The 17,737-nt window shown below is 38.2% G+C and overlaps 1 protein-coding gene across 24 annotated transcripts in view; it reads left to right on the forward strand.

Annotated features, from left to right (window-relative positions):
- The window catches only part of TASOR2 (transcription activation suppressor family member 2), an 80,253-nt gene that overhangs the window by 33,986 nt on the left and 28,530 nt on the right, over positions 1 to 17,737 (forward strand). For 11 of the 24 annotated variants that reach the window (XM_063669521.1, XM_054437200.2, XM_054437196.2 and 8 more), the window contains 10 exons: positions 2,121 to 2,258; positions 2,405 to 2,529; positions 2,618 to 2,637; positions 2,735 to 2,834; positions 5,543 to 5,643; positions 6,297 to 6,400; positions 8,657 to 8,729; positions 8,833 to 8,895; positions 12,289 to 13,005; positions 16,958 to 17,200. In XM_063669521.1, coding sequence (XP_063525591.1) covers positions 2,121 to 2,258; positions 2,405 to 2,529; positions 2,618 to 2,637; positions 2,735 to 2,834; positions 5,543 to 5,643; positions 6,297 to 6,400; positions 8,657 to 8,729; positions 8,833 to 8,895; positions 12,289 to 13,005; positions 16,958 to 17,200 — 1,684 coding nt within the window. The remainder of the gene's footprint in view (positions 1 to 2,120; positions 2,259 to 2,404; positions 2,530 to 2,617; positions 2,638 to 2,734; positions 2,835 to 5,542; positions 5,644 to 6,296; positions 6,401 to 8,656; positions 8,730 to 8,832; positions 8,896 to 12,288; positions 13,006 to 16,957; positions 17,201 to 17,737) is intronic. The other 13 variants (XM_063669527.1, XM_063669530.1, XM_063669532.1 and 10 more) reach the window with 3 other exon arrangements.

A 17,737-nucleotide genomic window follows, 5' to 3' on the forward strand; every position in this document is an offset into this window, starting at 1 on the left:
TGCACCCAAACAGAAGGGAAACCGATTTTAGATGTGATTGGGCTTCTTGAGGACATTTCTGCGGTCTTGTTTTATTGTTTTTGTTTTAGCTTTCTTACTATCTTAAATTCTTTGGTTATCAGCCTAGCACTAACTGACCTTTAATTAAAAAAAAAAAAAAAAAAAGAGCGTGTGAATTCTTAATATTGTAAAGTTTGTTCTCAAAAAAGTGGAGGGAGAGGCCGGGCTCTGTGGCTCATGCCTGTAATCCCAGCACTTTGGGAGGCCGAGGCGGGTGGATCACCTGAGGTCAGGAGTTTGAGACCAGCCTGGCCAACATGGTGAAACCCTGTCTCCACTAAAAGTATAAAAAAATTAGCCTGACGTGGTGGCGGGTGCCTGTAATCCCAGCTACTTGGGAGGCTGAGGCAGGAGAATCAGTTGAACCTGGAAGGTGGAGGTTGCAGTGAGCCACGATCGCGCCACTGCACTCCATCCTGGGTAACAAGAACAAAAAACTCTGTCTCAAAAAAAAAAAAAAAAAGGGGTGGGGGAGTAACATTGCTTTGAGGTACAATCACTAGTTTTCCTCCCTTAATCTTTCTTTTCTTGCTCTGCGATGAGTGCTGCAGAAAGTGTGCCTACTAATGCAGATAATAAGCATTTTGTTTTTTACTTAGATTATGCCTCAGCCTTGGTTTCTTGCCACTGGCTGGAGATTGCTGTTTTTGCCTCTGTGCTCTCAATCTTCATTTTATTTCACAAAATCGAGCCGCACCCAGAACCATAAAATGTTTGATGAGGAGATGGTAGAGGTGATTGGTTACCGATAAGTACTATTTACATTTTTTGGCTTAGTGGTGGTTTGGCCTTTGGTGGGTCTATAAATGAAGAGGCAGGACTTAAACAACAACAAAACATCTTCTTTTTTAAAAAGTAATTATATTCTTCTTATAAAAATTAAAATTGCCTATAGTCCGATATCCCATTTTCATATATTTGTTGGGGTATATATTGTATATATATATTTTTTTCCTATATATTGAGTTCTTAACCCATGAAAAGAGTTTGTATATACTTATATACTAATTCTTTTTTAAGTTAATAGCATCTTGTGAACATTGTCTTATGTCATTGTATTATTCAAAACAGCTTTTAAAATCATTGCATATTTCATCATAATGGTAAACTTGGCTTACTTGCTTTTTATTTTTTTGTTTGTTTGTTTTTTGAGACAGAGTCTTGCTCTGTTGCCAGGGTGGAGTGTAGTGACACAATCTCAGCTCACTGCAACCTCCATCTCCCAGGTTCAAGCAATTCTCCTACCTCAGCCTCCCAAGTGGCTGGGACTACAGGCTTGTACTACCATGCCCAGCTAATTTTTTTGTATTTTTAGTAGAGACAGGGTTTCACCATGTTGGCCAGGATGGTCTTGATCTCTTGACCTCATGATCTGCCCACTCGGCCTCCCAAAGTGCTGGATTACGGGTGTGAACCACTGTGCCCAGCCGCTTGCTTTTTTCTTCTTCTTTTTTTTTTTTTGGAGAGACATGTAACCCCTGATGGAGAGAACTCTGTAATGGAAAATACTGCTGACTGTTCAGCAACCAGGACCAGCTGCCTGCTAAGAACTTTGCTACATATTTGCTCCTTGTTAACTTGCTGGGCCCTGGCATAATAGAAGTATCTCAGTTTATAATTTACAACTGATCATAGTTCAGATTGGAAACTCATCTTTTGAAATTTTAGATTTTGTCCTCTTTTACATTACAGTCACCAAAGAGCCATTCAGTGACCATAACATAAAAGATGGTGGGCTATGGTTTTTCTTTTAAGGAAATGGCTCTCTTAAATTTAGGGTGATTCGTATATTTCTTTGATATTGTGATAGAAACTATGGATATTTGTCTCAGACGCCCAAATGTCCAAAATTTTTGAGTCCATTTTTCAGGGTTCATGGATAATCAAAACTATTTTTGGCCTTAAGATAATTGTTTTTCTAAGAAGTATAGTTCTTAATAATACAGTTACTGTTAGGGGACACATATCTGCATCCTTGTTAGACTACTTCTAAATGAATCCTAGAGTAAAGGTTATTGCTATTCGAAGGCATCTGATTAGTTTTAATATTTTCATTCTAGGGAAAAGTCAAGTTTGTGTCTGAGAATTATACAACTAACTATACTAAGCCATCTTCTGGCTATGATTGCCACGTGTCTGAAAATACTAACAAGGTTTCTAACAAGACGAGTCATTTTCGTGCCTTTGAACTGAGTCAGGTATAGTCACCTGTGAATGAGTAACACCCAAGATATATTTCTGAGTCTAATGTGTTAAATTTCAGGGCTGGGTGGGGTTGAGAAAAACTTGGTACATATGCAATTCCATAGTGCTACCCTGATAATACTTATTTTTCTTCTTTCAGTATTACTTTTACGAACTTTCAGACAACACCGTTATTGAACGACCCAGACAGATCTGTCCTTATGTAATTGTGGCTTTTCGATACAGGGAACCTAAAACTATGGCACCACCAGCTCATAAAAGCATGTAAGTAATTATGTGCATGCTTTGTTTTACTGAGTTTGTTCCTTTTACTCTTGTAAAAATGTTCTTTTTTTCTTTCTTTTTCTGCTAGACTTGAATGCAGCGAAAATGGTAAGAAATAGTTCATTGATTCTTTTAGGTTTTTTTTTTCCTTGAGTAAATTTTTCATCATAAATAATCAGTTTCTTTTTTACCTTCATTTCTTCAGTTCTCATGTCTCCATGGAAAGGGAAATTAATTGTTCAAGACCGTATGCTATGTGATATAGCTCTTTGGTCCACTTATGGTGCAATGATTCCAACACAGCTGTAAGTATTAAATGTTATGTCCTTTACTAATGCTTATATTACAAGTTTTGAGGTTTTTTTCCTCACCTCATTTCAAGGGTGGCATTGGTGTAAAAAACAGCAACTGTTCTTCATTTTAGATGAGGGTATATTTGGGTAAATGTATGGCACACAGGGTATGACATAGGAAACCTAAATTCTAATTTATTAATGGGAAAATGACCTCTTGGGATAAATTAAACTATTAGATACTAGAAATTTGACCTTCCCCAAGAAATAAATCAGATTTGCCTGATAGCAAATATAGCAGATTATAGCCACTTAATCATATTATTTTTATTAACATTTGCAGTATCTAATTTCCAAATTTTAACATGATTTTCTTAGAAAAATATTAGAATAGCTGTTACATGTATTTACATTAAAAGCAATTATCATGATTAATATTTTCTCCTGGGGAACTGTGAAGAACATCTTAGGAAATCTTTTTTGTTCATCCTGTTCTTAGTTTGTACCCCAAACCATTAAGAAATAGTCATAGTTTAATTGAAATATAAGGTGAAAACTGATGTGTTGTAAGGATTCATTTTTTTTTCCTATCAGCCTTTTTTAAGAAGAGGTAGGAGTATAATAACCCACAACATAAAAATTATGTGAATAAGCAAATAGGAGAGAAGGGAAAGTTCTTCCTCATTATAGAGTGCAACTAATAAATGTGGAAAGATTGATAAATTAGAAGATCAGCATTTGACAACACCATAATAATCAACCAGTGTGTGCTAAAAACAGGTGAAAGTTTAATAATATTTGCATGTCTTGCAACATTTCCCCACTACTTGCTTATTAATCACAAAGGAAAAAAATGCAGACTTACCAGTGGAGTAAACTGGCAGATACCATCTTAACTAAGCAGTTAAGTTCATGATAGACCTATCCTGATTAAGGAACATTCTGCAAAATTGTCTATATTTTTCAAAATACCCTAGTCATTGAAGTAAAGAAAGACTGAAAAACTGTTCCAGATTAAAGGAGGCTAAAGAAACGTGATTACTGAATGCATTGTGGCATCTTGGATTGGAAATTGTTTTCTTTTTCTGTGAAGGAACTTAGTGAGACAGTTGGCAGCATTTGAATAAGATGTAGGTTAAGTCATAGTATCGTTATCATTGTGAATGTGTTGGTTTTGCTTATTGCTTTGGGGTTGTATAAGAAAATTTCCTGGGGGCCAGGCGCAGTGGCTCCTGTCTGTAATCCTAGCACTTTGGGAGGCCAAGGCAGGAGGATTGCTTGAGTCCAGGAGTTTGAAACCAACCTGGGCAACATGGCAAAACCCTCTCCCGAATAAAAATACAAAAAATTAGCCGGGCATGGTGGCACGTGCCTGTGATCCTAGCTACTGGGGAGGCTGAGGCAGGAGAATCACTTGAACCTGGGAGGTGGAGGTTGCATTGAGCTGAGATCGCACCACTACACTCCAGCCTGGGCGACAGAGTGAAACCTTATCTCAAAAAAAGAAAAGAAAAAATTTCCTGTTTAAAGGAATCACACAGAGAGGTATGTGACATAAAAGGGCATCAGGTTAGCATCTTACTCCCAAAAGGTTCAGAAAAAAATAATGCGTGTGTATATATAGAGAGAATGACAAAGCAAACATGGTATACTGTTAATATTTGGGAAATCTGGATGAAGGGTATTAAAGAATTCTTTGTACTATTTTTGCAACTTTTGTATAAGTGTAAAAGCATTTTAAAATGAGTTTTTAAAAAGGTAACAGAGTGCCGGGCACAGTGGCTTACACCTGTAGTCCCAGCACTTTGGGAGGCCAAGGTGAGCAGATTGCCTGAGGTCAGGAGTTGGAGACCAGACTGGCCAATATGGTGAAACGCTGTCTCTACTGAAAATACAAAAATTAGCTGGGCATGGTGCCTCATGCTTGTAATCCGAGTTATTCGGGAGGCTGAGGCAGGGTAATCACTTGAACCCGGGAGTCAGAGGTTACAGTGAGCCGAGATCGCACCACTGCACTCCAGCCTGGGTAACAGAGCCAGACTCCATCTCACACACAAAAAAAGGAAAAAGTAGTCAGGAAATAACTTTTTTGTTGTTGTTGTTGTTTTTTTTTTGAGACGGAGTCTTGCTCTGTCGCCCAGGCTGGAGTGCAGTGGTGCAGTCTCGGCTCACTGCAAGCTCCACCTCCTGGGTTCATGCCATTCTCCTGCCTCAGCCTCCCAAGTAGCTGGGTGGGACTACAGGCACCCACCACCACATCCGGCTAATTTTTTGTATTTTTAGTAGAGACGGGGTTTCACCGAGTTAGCCAGGATGGTCTCTATCTCCTGACCTCGTGATCCGCCCGCCTCAGCCTCCCAAAGTTGCTGGGATTACAGGCGTGAGCCACCGCGCCTGGCAAATAACTCTTAAATAGCATAATTTTTTTTAAATTCCTTATTCCTGTATACATAATTTTTTGACACATCTAGATATTTTGTCTGTACCGAAAATACACGTATTCAGAAAATGTGAACATATTTGCAGACCACGGTTTATGGGTCATATATTTGAAAATCTGTACTACTTAAAAATACACATATTATTTAACCTGGAGCTTATCAATTTGAGGTCTTTTTGTGGTTATATTTTTGTTTACATTTATATTAGAAAACCAAAACTTAAGAAAATTTAGATCCACTGTTTATTATTCTGCTTGATATTGTTGTGTTGTTTTTTAGACCACAGGAACTAGATTTTAAATATGTAATGAAAGTGTCTTCCTTGAAAAAAAGACTACCAGAGGCTGCCTTTAGAAAACAGAATTACTTGGAGCAGAAAGGTCTGTTGAAATGTAATAACACGCTACTTGTCCTGGGCTTTGTTCTGGTTATTTTCTGCTCTCTTCCAAACATTCACACATGCACACTTCTATTTCATCATAAGTGACTCTTAAAAGAGTCTTTTGTAAGAAAGTTGTAGAGTTACTATTTTCTTCAGTTCCTTGGAGGCCAACTAGAAACTGAAAGGTAGTTTCATCTAAGATGACAAAGGCTAGCTTTAATATAGAAATACTGATGCAATTAAGCAAACAGATATTAAAAGCATTTGGAAACTTGTAACTATTCCTCTCGAGGACAGAGTTTTTGTTGGTTTTATTTATAGATGTACTTTTAAACTCAAAGAAAAACCATGAGAAGGAAATTTCTTGGTCATTTAGGTTAATTCATGGAGCACTGATGTTTATTCATGTAGTATGTATCTGTATTTGTCTTGTTAATCCTATAGCAGTGTGAGTATAAATAAGAGCATTGTTTTAAAATAACTATTTTGGTGATGTTTTATGAGGGAGTTTTATAACCAAGAACAGTAAATGATAAAGGTTTTTGAGTAGTATTTCTATTTCATTTTTGCAACATATAAAATGAACAAATTGACTGTAAGTACATAATAGCATATTAAAAGTAAGAAATGTTTTTCTGGTTTTCTCTACAGTCTGTTTTCAAGATTTGTGCTTCAATTTGTATGAGGTAGAACTGTCAAACAGACAAGGGGAAAATATAGATAAATTAACAGAGTGTATTAAAAACAAGCAATTGGTAAGCATCACTAATTTAAAATATAATTATTATGTTTTCCTTAAATTGATATGTATGTATTAGTTGTGCCTAGATGGAATCATTTTAATTTGCTGAAAGGAGTTTCATGTTTAATATTTATTTATATATTATTAATGTAATGCACTATCTGTGGGGTATATGTTCCAAGACCCCCAGTGGATGCTTGAAACTGTGGATAGTACTGAACGCTATGTATACTGTGTTTTTTTCTATACATACATACTTATGATAAAGTTTAATTTATAAATTAGGCACAGTGAGAGATTAACAGCAATAATAAAATGGAATAGTTACAACAATATACTGTAAGAAAAGTTATATGAGTGTGGACTGTCCATCTCAAAATATTTTATTTATTATACTATACTTGAGTACTCCCTGTGATGAATGAGGTAGGTGGTGCATGCATTATGAAGTACTACTATTCCCCCAGAGGGTGGATAGCATCTACAGCATAGATACACTGGACAAAGGGATGATTCACGGCCGGGCGTGGTGGTTCACGCGTGTAATCCCAGCACTTTGGGAGACCAAGGTGGGCAGATCACGAGGTGAGGAGATCGAGACCATCCTGACTAACATGGTGAAACCCTGTCTCTACTAAAAAATACAAAAAAATTAGCTGGGTGTGGTGGCGGGCGCCTGTAGTCCCAGCTACTTGGGAGGCTGAGGCAGGAGAATGGCGGGAACCTGGGAGGCAGAGCTTGCAGTGAGCCTAGATCGCGCAGCTGCACTCCAGCCTGGGCGATAGAGCAAGACTCTGTCTAAAAAAAAAAGGATGATTCACATACTGGGCAGGAGAGGCAAGAAGCAAGGATACAAAATAGTGTAGTCCCTAAAGTCTGGCATGGTGGAACACATCTATAATCCCATTACTTTGGGAGGCCAAGGTGGGAGGATCGATTGAGGCCAGGAGTTTGAGACCAGCCTGGGCAACATAGCAAGACCTTATCTCTACCAAAATTTAAAAACTTTTTTTTTAAACTACCCGGGCATAACAGCCTGCACCTGTAGTCCTGGCTACTCCGAAGGCTGAGGTAGGAGGATAGCTTGAGCCCGGGAGTTCAGGGATGCAGTGAGCTGTTACTGTGCCACTGCGCTGCAGGCTGGGTAACAGAGTGATACCCTGTCTCTTAAAGAAATAGGCTCTTAAATCATAGCTCCTGTAAGTCAAGGAGCTTAGGAGACTGTGGAGGAGACAAATACGTAAGTCATCATGTGACATACAACACATAGGGGCTGTCATAGAATCTTGTTGAAACTCAAAGTAGTGATTCTTTTTGAGAGTGAGATATTAGTGTCGTAACTTAATTGTAATGTAATAGTTAGAAAAGTCTTATTTTGTATATTCATTGTGATTAAATAATATATTGATTTATGTTTGTAGCCTTATCACCTCTCAGTTTTGAAATAAAATGTTTTATTCTGTAAAATGGTATATTTTGTTTAGGTGGTTTAATTGAAAAATTATTGTACTAATATTAGATTTTATCTTTTATGTGTATATAGATTTTTGAAATGGTAAGCAATGGAAAAGAAAAACTATTAAATTCACGATTTAGAACAACAGCTTTTAGACAACTTCTGCTGGCTGGGGACAAAACTGCCCCGGTTACTTAAAGCATTAAAATTTCAAGACTTTTTTCTTGAGCTCAAGAGTCCACTGAAGACTCTAATAGAGGGGAACAAAAGAGAGGAAGAATTTATTTTCATCTGTATTTCTTGTTGCCCTGGAACTTGATTATTTTCTGTTATTTTCCATTTCTTAAGATGCGTATAAAGAAGTATTTTATTGGATGGTATCTTGCAGTCTTTTTAGATTCAGCATTTTGGGATAATTTTCATGTAAATATGAGCTTAAGATGCTACTTACAGGTTTGATTCATCTTGAGTTTATAATGACTACATGGTAACATATTGGCTGTTTTAGGCAGTGGTATGAAATGTCAGCTGTCTCAGTGAAAAAAATAAGTCTTTTCTGATTGATCTGCCATGTTCTTGAGCACTGTTCTAAAACTAACCCTTCATGTTCTGGTTATTTTATATAGCCCCAACAGGGCCAAGATTATTTCAGCTAAGGAACTTGAAGTTTCTGATACTGGGGACAGAATTACCCTGATTCCCATAACATTTGCAGAATTTTTTCTTTTCTTGAGGTCAATATGAGTATGGGTAGAGGGAGAAGAGAGGGATTGCAGAATATGCCTTCAGTTGAATGTTTCCGTTTTATTTAAGGCAATCATCAAATGCTTAGAAGATCGAGGGTTTTTCATTTTACTTACGTCATCAGCCTTACTATCAGAAACAGGTATGGACAACTGTTTTGGGAAAAAATATTTTTCATTATGTTTACTTTTGCTTTATAAGATCAACAACCTAACTTTTCTTCTTCTGATTCTCATTCTGCATAGATTTTGGAGGCAAGCAGATGGGTCTACATGGGTTACATTTATTTCATTCACCCCTGTCAACAGGTGAGGATACAGTGGTTTCCAGCTCACTCTGTCTGTTGGATATATTTAGTCCTCATCTGACTTGACCTCTCAGCAGCACGTGACACTGTTAACTGTTTTTTCCTCTTAAATACCTCTTTTCTTAACATCACTGGTTCACCCTTCTTGACCTCCATTGTAGGTTTATGCTTCCCTCTGAGCCTCAGTCCCATATCTCCACTTGTCTACTGACATTGCCACTGAGATATCTCAAAGGTGCCTTAAATTCAGCATGTCTAAAACTGAATTCATTTGTTATTGAATTTTGCCATCGTCTCTCCTGTAAATATGTCTCAGTCTTCATAGGTGCTGTTCTCCTTATCTGGAGCTTATCTGTTACTCCTTTTCATATCAAGCCCATACATTTTTATTGTGATGTTGATCCACCCAGAGGACCAAAATTTGGCTCTTGGGGGCAAAAAAAATTACTCATACAGTGCATAAACAGATATGCAGTGTATATGTGGTATTAAAATTTTGGAGGTCAATTTGGGGGAAAAATGGCTCTAAAAGGGCTGGGAAGGAGGATGACTAAAAAGATTGAGAAATACTAATCTAGCTTATTCTTCCTCCTATCTGTCAAGCTCGGCTTCACTATCACTTGTTCCCATCACCACTCTTTGCTCACCTTAGACTCCTATGCTTATTTATCATCCATATAGTTTAAATATTTATTTGTATAATTATTTAATGCCTACCCTTCTTGTATTCTACTGTATCCCTAGTGCCTAGCAATGCCAGGCACCTATAAAATAATAAATATTTGCTAAACAAATAAATAAATGAGAGTTGACCAGTCACGGCAGCTCACACCTGTAATCCCAGCACTCTGGGAGGCTGAGGCAGGTAGATTTCTTGAGTTCAGGAGTTCTGAGACCAGCCTAGGCAACATATTGAGACTGTGTTTCTACAAAAAATACAGAAAAATTAGCCAGGCGTGGTGGCTTGCACCTGTGATCCCATCTCCTTGGGAGGCTCAGGTGGGGGGATCGCTTGAGCCTGAGACACGGAGGTTGCAGCGAGCCACGATTGTGCCACTGCCCTCCAGCCTGGGCAACAGAGTGAGACCCTATCTCAAAAAAAAAAAAAAAAAAAAAAAGTCACTTTGTTTTATAATCACAATGTGTGTGTTTAAACATAAAACTCTATATACTATTTATAAAGCTATAACCAATATAAAAATGTTTTTAAAGTTTTTTTTAAAAATTGAGTTACTGGCTAGCCATGGTGGCTCACGCCTTTAATCCCAGCACTTTCGGAGGCTGAGGCAGGTGGATCACGAGGTCAGGAGATCAAGACCATCCTGGCCAACATGGTGAAACCCGTCTCTACTAAAATACAAAAAATTAACTGGGCTTGGTGGTATGTGCCTGTGGTTCCAGCTACTCAGGAGGCTGAGGCAGGGGAATCATTGGAACCCGGGTGGCAGAGATTGCAGCGAGCCTGGTGACAGAGGGAGACTCTGTCTCAAAAAAATTAAAAAAAAAAAATTCAGTTACTTAAAGCAGAATACTGTGCTTTCCTAGGCATCACATCTTTGGAATAAGCAAAACATTACCCATGATAATAACATAATTGGCAGTGACTGTTTGCATTTTTCAAGCATTTATCATGTCAGGTTTTGTGGTGGAAGTAATAGATTTAGCAGTCCATAAAATAAGTACTCTTATAACGATTTCAAAGATGAAGAAACTCGTTCAGGGTCTAACAGCTAACTCCAGATCTGGCTCCTGTAAGATTTCTAATTTCATTTTATTTTATTTTATTTTTTAGTTGTAAACTATAAAGTTTCAGGTATTTCATTAAAAGATTTTAACAAAGCACAAGTTTAAAATTCTCACATAAATATGATATGAACTTGCTAACTTTTTGCCTATATTTGTATCAGGTGAAGAAGAAAAAGAGTGGCCGGGCATAGTGGCTCACGCCTGTAATCCCAGCACTTTGAGAGGCCAGAGCGGGCGGATCACTTGAGGCCAGGAGTTGGAGACTAGCCTGGCCAACATGGTGAAACCCCATCTATACTAAAAATACAAAAATTAGCTAGGTGTGGTGGCACATGCATATAATTCCAGCTACTCGGGAGACTGAGACACAGAATTGCTTGAACCCAGGAGGCGGAGGTTGCAGTGAGATGAGATCACACCACTGCGCTCCAGCCTGGGTGACAGAGCAAGACTCTGACTTAAAAAAAACAAAACAAAAAACAAAACCAAAAAACAAAAAGACCAGAATAATAACTTTAAAACAATTTGATTTATAAAAACGTTGTGCCCGGAGTGGTGGCTCACGCCTGTAATCCCAGCATTCCAGGAGGCTGAGGCAGGCAGATCACTTGAGCCCACTCGTTCAAGACCAGCCTGAGCAACATGACAAATCCCATGGTCTACAAAAAACACAAAAATTTTTATTTTGATATCTGGCCACATTTTCCTTTTTACTGTTATTTGTCCTTCATTTCCTTTTTCTAATAACCATTATAGTGCTAATGTATTTAACTAGAACTAACTTTGTGTTTCATTCTGAAGTTACTTTTTTTTTAAAAAAAGAATGGTACAATTTTTATTTTCACTTACTAGGCCCTGAAGGCTGTTGTTTCTTGTGGCTTTATATTACTGACAACTCTGAAATTTTCTAGGATTTTATTACCCAGTTCATAGGGACCAGACCTTTTCTCTTTTTTTTTCCCTTTTACTGTTTCCTTTATTCATTTGCAAAAAAAAAGAAAAAATTAGCACTTCAGTCAAAGCATGGGCCAAGGAGAGGAGGTGAAACATAGACTAGTCAGTTTTAGAAGTTTTTATTTCATTTGCTAGAAAAGGTGATAAAGTTAGCAATAATCATTCCAGTGAGATTCCAGCATTATTTAGGGCTTCTACTTTTTTCAGTTCAGTTGACTTGCACTAACTTCTGAAAAGAATTTGAAGTGAGTTCAATAAGGTACAGCTATAGTAAGATAAATTTTAAACCAAAATAAGAAAAAGTACGAAAGCAAATCTGCCAGATCTAAAGGCCAGTGGTACTGCTATGATGAACCATTGAGCTCATGAGCTCCTTGTTAGGTGAGATGGAGCTGGAGACAGGGTTTAGTTTACTTGTTCTAACCTAGAGATTGCATGTCAGATGATTCTTTTTTCAGTTCAGTGTGCGTGTGTGTGTGTGTGTGTGTGTGTGTGTAATTTCAAATATACGGATGGAGATACATTTGTTAAATGTACCTGTAAGTCTTCTGTTAATTGCCATTTAGGTTGTCATCTGAAATACTATAACATATTTAACCATCACGTAATTTTGAAATCTAAAGCTTTTTTTTCCAGAAAGTTTTGTTATTAAAAAATAAACTTCAGATGTTTAATACGTGTATATATATTTTAGGGGTAAAAGATTTGAAAGTTGAAGATGACATCTCAATGAAGGTGATACCTATTTTACCCGCCCTTAATTGTGCCCTGCTAGAAACAAAGAAATCACTTCCTGAAGAAAGAATCCATCCAAACACATTAGTAAAGCATCATTTCCAAGAATTGTACAAGGCGGACAGAAGCCCTTCATTGACTGTTGCTCCTCAGGATAGAATGAAAGACCCTACATTCTTGGGGAAACTGCCCAGTGGTTTTGACTTGATTCCTCCAGCTGAAAAGTGCCCTTCAGAGTCTTTAACTCAGTTGAACTCTTATTTTTCAGACCCTAGTGCTTACATTTTGGAAGTGTCTACTGCTTTGGACTTGTTAGCAGAGCATCCTCAGTCTCCTTGTGTTTCAGATGGAATTTGTGATGCTGGATTTTCTTTAGTTATGACTCCAGATCCTGAATTTCTTGTCTCAGAGGCAGAAGTGAGAAAAGAAACTGAAACGAAAAAGGATTCTGAAGAAATGTTGAAAGCAAAGAAGAGAGTTGTTCCATTGAGTCCAGCATCAAATCTGAGAGTGCAGCCTAAGAGGAAGGCCAGCATGCCCCATGTGGTGCAGAGTAAAAAGGTGAACTTGTGCCGCCCCTTTCCCAAAAGAACTGCTTCCAGAGCAGACAACAGCTTGGACTCTCCAACAACTCTTAAGTTAGTTAAAGGACAGTTTCCTCAGAAAAGAAAAAGAGGTAAGCATGATTTATTTATGTGGGTTATTATAATAATAGTTGTGGCCAGGCGTGGTGGCTCATGCCTGTAATCCCAGCACTTTGGGAAACCAAGTGGGTGGATCACCTAAGGTCAGGAGTTTGAGACCAGTCTGACCAATACGGTGACACCCTGTCTCTACTAAAAATACAAAATTAGCTGGGTGTGGCGGTGCGTGCCTGTAGTCCCAGCTACTCGGGAGTCTGAGGCACAAGAATCACTTGAACCCAAGAGACAGAGGTTGCAGTGAGCCGAGATCACGCCATTGCACTCCAGCCTGGGTGACGAGCAAATCTCCATCTCAATAATAATAATAGTTGTTGTATTCGATCCCTCTTGCTGTCTTGGTCCCTGTGGACTGCAGCTTTGCAGCATCAGTTAGAAGATTGTTAGAATCGCCATCATTTCTCTCCAGGCAATTTGTGTGCCTCCTAATGCCTGACAAGCACTGATTGAGATAGCAACGGAAAACCAAGAAATAGGAAAGACCAAGATACCTCAAAAGCCTACCCACCACCAACATGTTATGTTCCACTTATAAAACCACTCACACGTGTGTGTCCCATTCTAAGAAAGACGACCATCTAGTTTCTGTGCCATCCTCTTCACAAATGGACGTAGAAGAGGCTCTTCTCAAATCAGGCACATCAGTACCAGCAAACCATGATAGCTGACAGCCTCAACACTTATAAAGAGGAGGGAAATGCCTGGGACCTCCAAAAGTAAAGTAGTCTGGGGCAGACTTTCTAATCCTTTATGTGTATCACAGAGTTTTTACGTGAGCACCTGGATTCTTCATGTGGTTTTGATGCTCCCTGAAAAATTGAGTGAGAATTAGAGTGTTGAGCTACTTAGTGTATTGGCAGATGTATTTCAGTGAACATAGGACAGCAAATCATATGACTTTGGTTTAGAGTCATCTCAAATTGTGTTTTACTCTATTTTCTCTAAAAAAGTAGGGAAGTATATGGGTGACTCCTTTGGAGAAGAAGGCAGCACATTATGGCCGAGGGGCCACTCGGTTGTGCCTGTGTCATCTCTGGCTGCTCTCATGCCGTGTTGGCAGAGCTGAGCAGCTGTGACGGAAGCCACATGACCTTCAAAGCTGAAAGTATGTACTCTATGGCCCCTCACAGAAAAGTTTGCCAAGCCAATCTGTAATATTTTGAATTTGGAAATGTTGGTGCCTAAAGAAGAAACATCTAGGGTATGGTAATCCCAGGATTCTAAATAATTCAGAGTTTACCCTATGGAGTTTTTTTTGTTTGGAGTTTTCTGTTTTTGTTTAGAAACAGGATCTCTCTGTCAGCCAGGCTGGAGTTGAGTGACATGATCATAGCTCACTGTAGTCTCGAACTCCTGGGCTCAAGTGATCTTCCTGCCTCAGCCTCTGGAGTAGCTGGGACTACAGGGGTGCCCCACTAATTTTTAAAATTTTTTTGTAGAGATGAGGTCTTACTATGTTTCCCAGGCTAAACTTTGAACTGATGCTCCTGCCTCAGCCTCCCAAAGTGTTGGGATTACAGGCGTCAGCCTCTGTACCCAGCCTTGGTTTTATCCTGTGGCTTCACAAATATTGGTTTCTGGCTTATTGTGGCGTGAGGAACGGGGTGGAGATGCGCGTATTTAGGAGGGTAAGTGGAAAGTATGGTAGTGTAAAGCAGTGCACCAGACTATACAACTATCTGTAAAACAGATTCCAGGCCAACCATACTGTTCTGCGTGAAACAATTTAAGGTATTGAATCAGTTGTCTGTAACTCAACATAAATTGTCACTGTTTCTCAAATGTTTTTAATTATATCCACTGTAAGAAATATGTTTGATATTATATTCCAGTACCTACAAATTCATACATGATTGGAACAAAAATTTCAAAAAAAATTATGTGTAATACAGTCTGATACCTTCTATTCTGTTTCATTTAAGAGTTCTGGGCTGGGCGTGGTGGCTCATGCCTATAATCCTAACACTTTGGGAGGCTGAGGCGGGTGGATCACTCGAGGCCAGGAGTTCGAGACCAGCCTGGCCAACATAGTGAAACCCCGTCTCTACTAAAAACACAAAAAATAGCCAGGTATGGGGGCACTTGCCTATAATCCCAGCAATTTGGGAGGCTGAGACACGAGAATCTCTTGAACCCAGGGGGCAGAGGTTGCAGTGAGCTGCACTGCACTCCAGCCTGGGTGACAGAGCAAGACTCCATCTCAAAAAAAAAAAGAAAGAATTCTAGTTGTGACACATTGAATTTATTTTTCAACCCACCAGTGGATTAATTGCATTCAGTTTTGAGAAGCATGGTATTGAGTGTTCCATGTAAACAAAACAATCCATGCAGGATCACTTTGTTGCATTTTTCTTTTCTTTTTCTCCCAACACCTGGGAGTACTTGGGAATATCTTCCCTTTCTGTTTGTACAAATATTAGAAAGTTTACCCCTGGTCTTGGTTGTCTAATCTTTTTCTTTTTAATTCAGTCTTAACTGTTTTCCTGATTTATTTTTATTTTGCTCTTTCCTATGCTGAAGATTTTAGAAAATGTTATTAGAGTGTAATAAGAAGTCTTATTGTTAAAAAAAAAATGCTGCTTTAGTACTTATTAATATAATAATGTAGGGAGGAAAATAATCAGACTTGAAATGTACAGCGTTAAGATATTCTGAAAACATTTTTAGAACTATTCCTTTCCCTAACCCCCAAAAGAATGAAATGAAATGGGTCTCCTTTTTTCTCCTACATTTCACTAACACTGTGATCAGTTTCTTAAACTGTTTAATATCATTTTTAGTGTCCTTAGTGAGAAGTAGTGTCTTCTGTATAATGTAATTTAAAAATATTTGGCAACATTTATATGTGTGATTATTTCATATGATATCTTTGAGGCTTAATTTTAACTCTTAAAAGATTGGAACACTTTCTATTGTGCATTATAAGCAGGTGTTTAGTATTTCCTTTTTCTTCCCATCCACCTCCACCTTTAGCTATTTTTATACCATGTGAGAAGCAAAGCAGAGCGCTTCTAAGAGACATCATTGTGTAAGATAGTAGATTTGTTAGAAATAAAACCAGGTGCACACTTTCCTCAGGCTTCCCATCTTTTAAAAGATTATTTTTCAGATGGTATTAAAATTTAGATGTTTACAAGTAGTAACGTAAAATATATAATATGGCTCTCCAAATATATTGCTCTCTATACAGCTCTTCTCTGCAGTGTGGTTATAGTTTTAACCACATAACCTTATGGAAGCTGTGCTGCTGTTTGTTTAAACATAAATATCTATATCCTGGGGCTGTGATCTGGCATATTCAGTCTTACCTGTCACATTAGTCAGGAAAGGTTATGAAGAGTTGTTTTTTTTTTTTTTTTTTTTTTTTTTGACACAGGGTCTCACTCTTGCCCAGCCTGGAGTACAGTGGTGTGGGTTCCAGTGATCCTCCCACCCCAGCCTCTCGAGTAGCTGGGACTATGGGCACATGCCACCACTCCTTGCTAATTTGTTTATTTTTTTGTACAGTGTCTTGCCATGTTGCCCAGGTTGGTCTCCTACTCCTGGGCTCAAGCAGTCTGTCCGTCATGGCCCCCCAACATACTGGGATTACAAGTGTGAGCCACTACTCCCAGCCCAAAGTTTTGTTTGTTTGTTTGTTTTCTTTTTTTTTTCAGTTGTTACAAAGTTATTACTCTGATCTTTTTCTTCTTCATCTGATAGGGATATAGGCAGACACTTAGCAAGTTCATATTATACTTATGTGAGAATGTTTAACTTTTGATTTGTTAAAATCTTTTAATTAAATACCTGAAACTTCATAGTTTATTACCCATTACTAAAGTTAACTGTCCCCAAAATAAAAACGAAACAAAACAAAAAATGGAAAAGCTATGCTAAATATCTGGGCCCCTACCCGTTACAAAAATGATGTCTTTTCTACATAAGGTGCGGAAGTGCTGACTGCACAGTTTGTACAGAAAACCAAATTGGATAGGAAAAACCAAGAAGCTCCTATTTCTAAAGATGCTCCAGTGCCAACAAATGCTAAAAGGGCAAGGAAACAAGAGAAATCCTCAGTCAAAACTGTTCCAAGGGCTAAGCCACCTGTGAAGAAATCTCCACAAAAACAGAGAGTAAATATAGTGAAAGGCAATGAGAACCCCAGAAACAGAAAGCAGCTACAACCTGGTAAGAATACTCTTCCTATAAATTTAAACACCCCAATACAGATCTAACAGAGAATGCAAGATAATTTATTGAAATAGTGTAAGAGAAGTTGAAATGTCCCAATAATTTTTTCTGTGTTTTTCAGTTCAGATATGAAAAAAACTAAGTAAACTGGTTTCCTAATGTAAATAAATTAGGAAGATACGAAAGCTCAAACCTTCAAAAACATCATAGAGCCTACTTTTTACTTTGCAAAAAGCCTGAACATGAATTGTCTACAAGCATTAAAGTATAAATGGCCTTACTTATGACTAAATGCAGAAGGAAGTAGTATCTGGCATTATTTTTGTAGACCATTATCAATTATAAAAATAGAAGATTATAAGTTTATCTAAAGGGAATTATAAACAGACTGTCCAAAACTGTCAGTAATCCAGAATCCTGTATTTAGTTTTATTTATTGATTTAGAGACAGGGTCTCACTTTACGATCACTGCAGCCTTGACCACCTGGGCTTAAGGGATCCTCCCACCTCAGCCCCTCAAATAGCTGGGACTA

Source organism: Pongo pygmaeus, chromosome 8 (genome assembly GCF_028885625.2).
Source record: "Pongo pygmaeus isolate AG05252 chromosome 8, NHGRI_mPonPyg2-v2.0_pri, whole genome shotgun sequence".
NCBI lineage: Eukaryota > Metazoa > Chordata > Mammalia > Primates > Hominidae > Pongo > Pongo pygmaeus.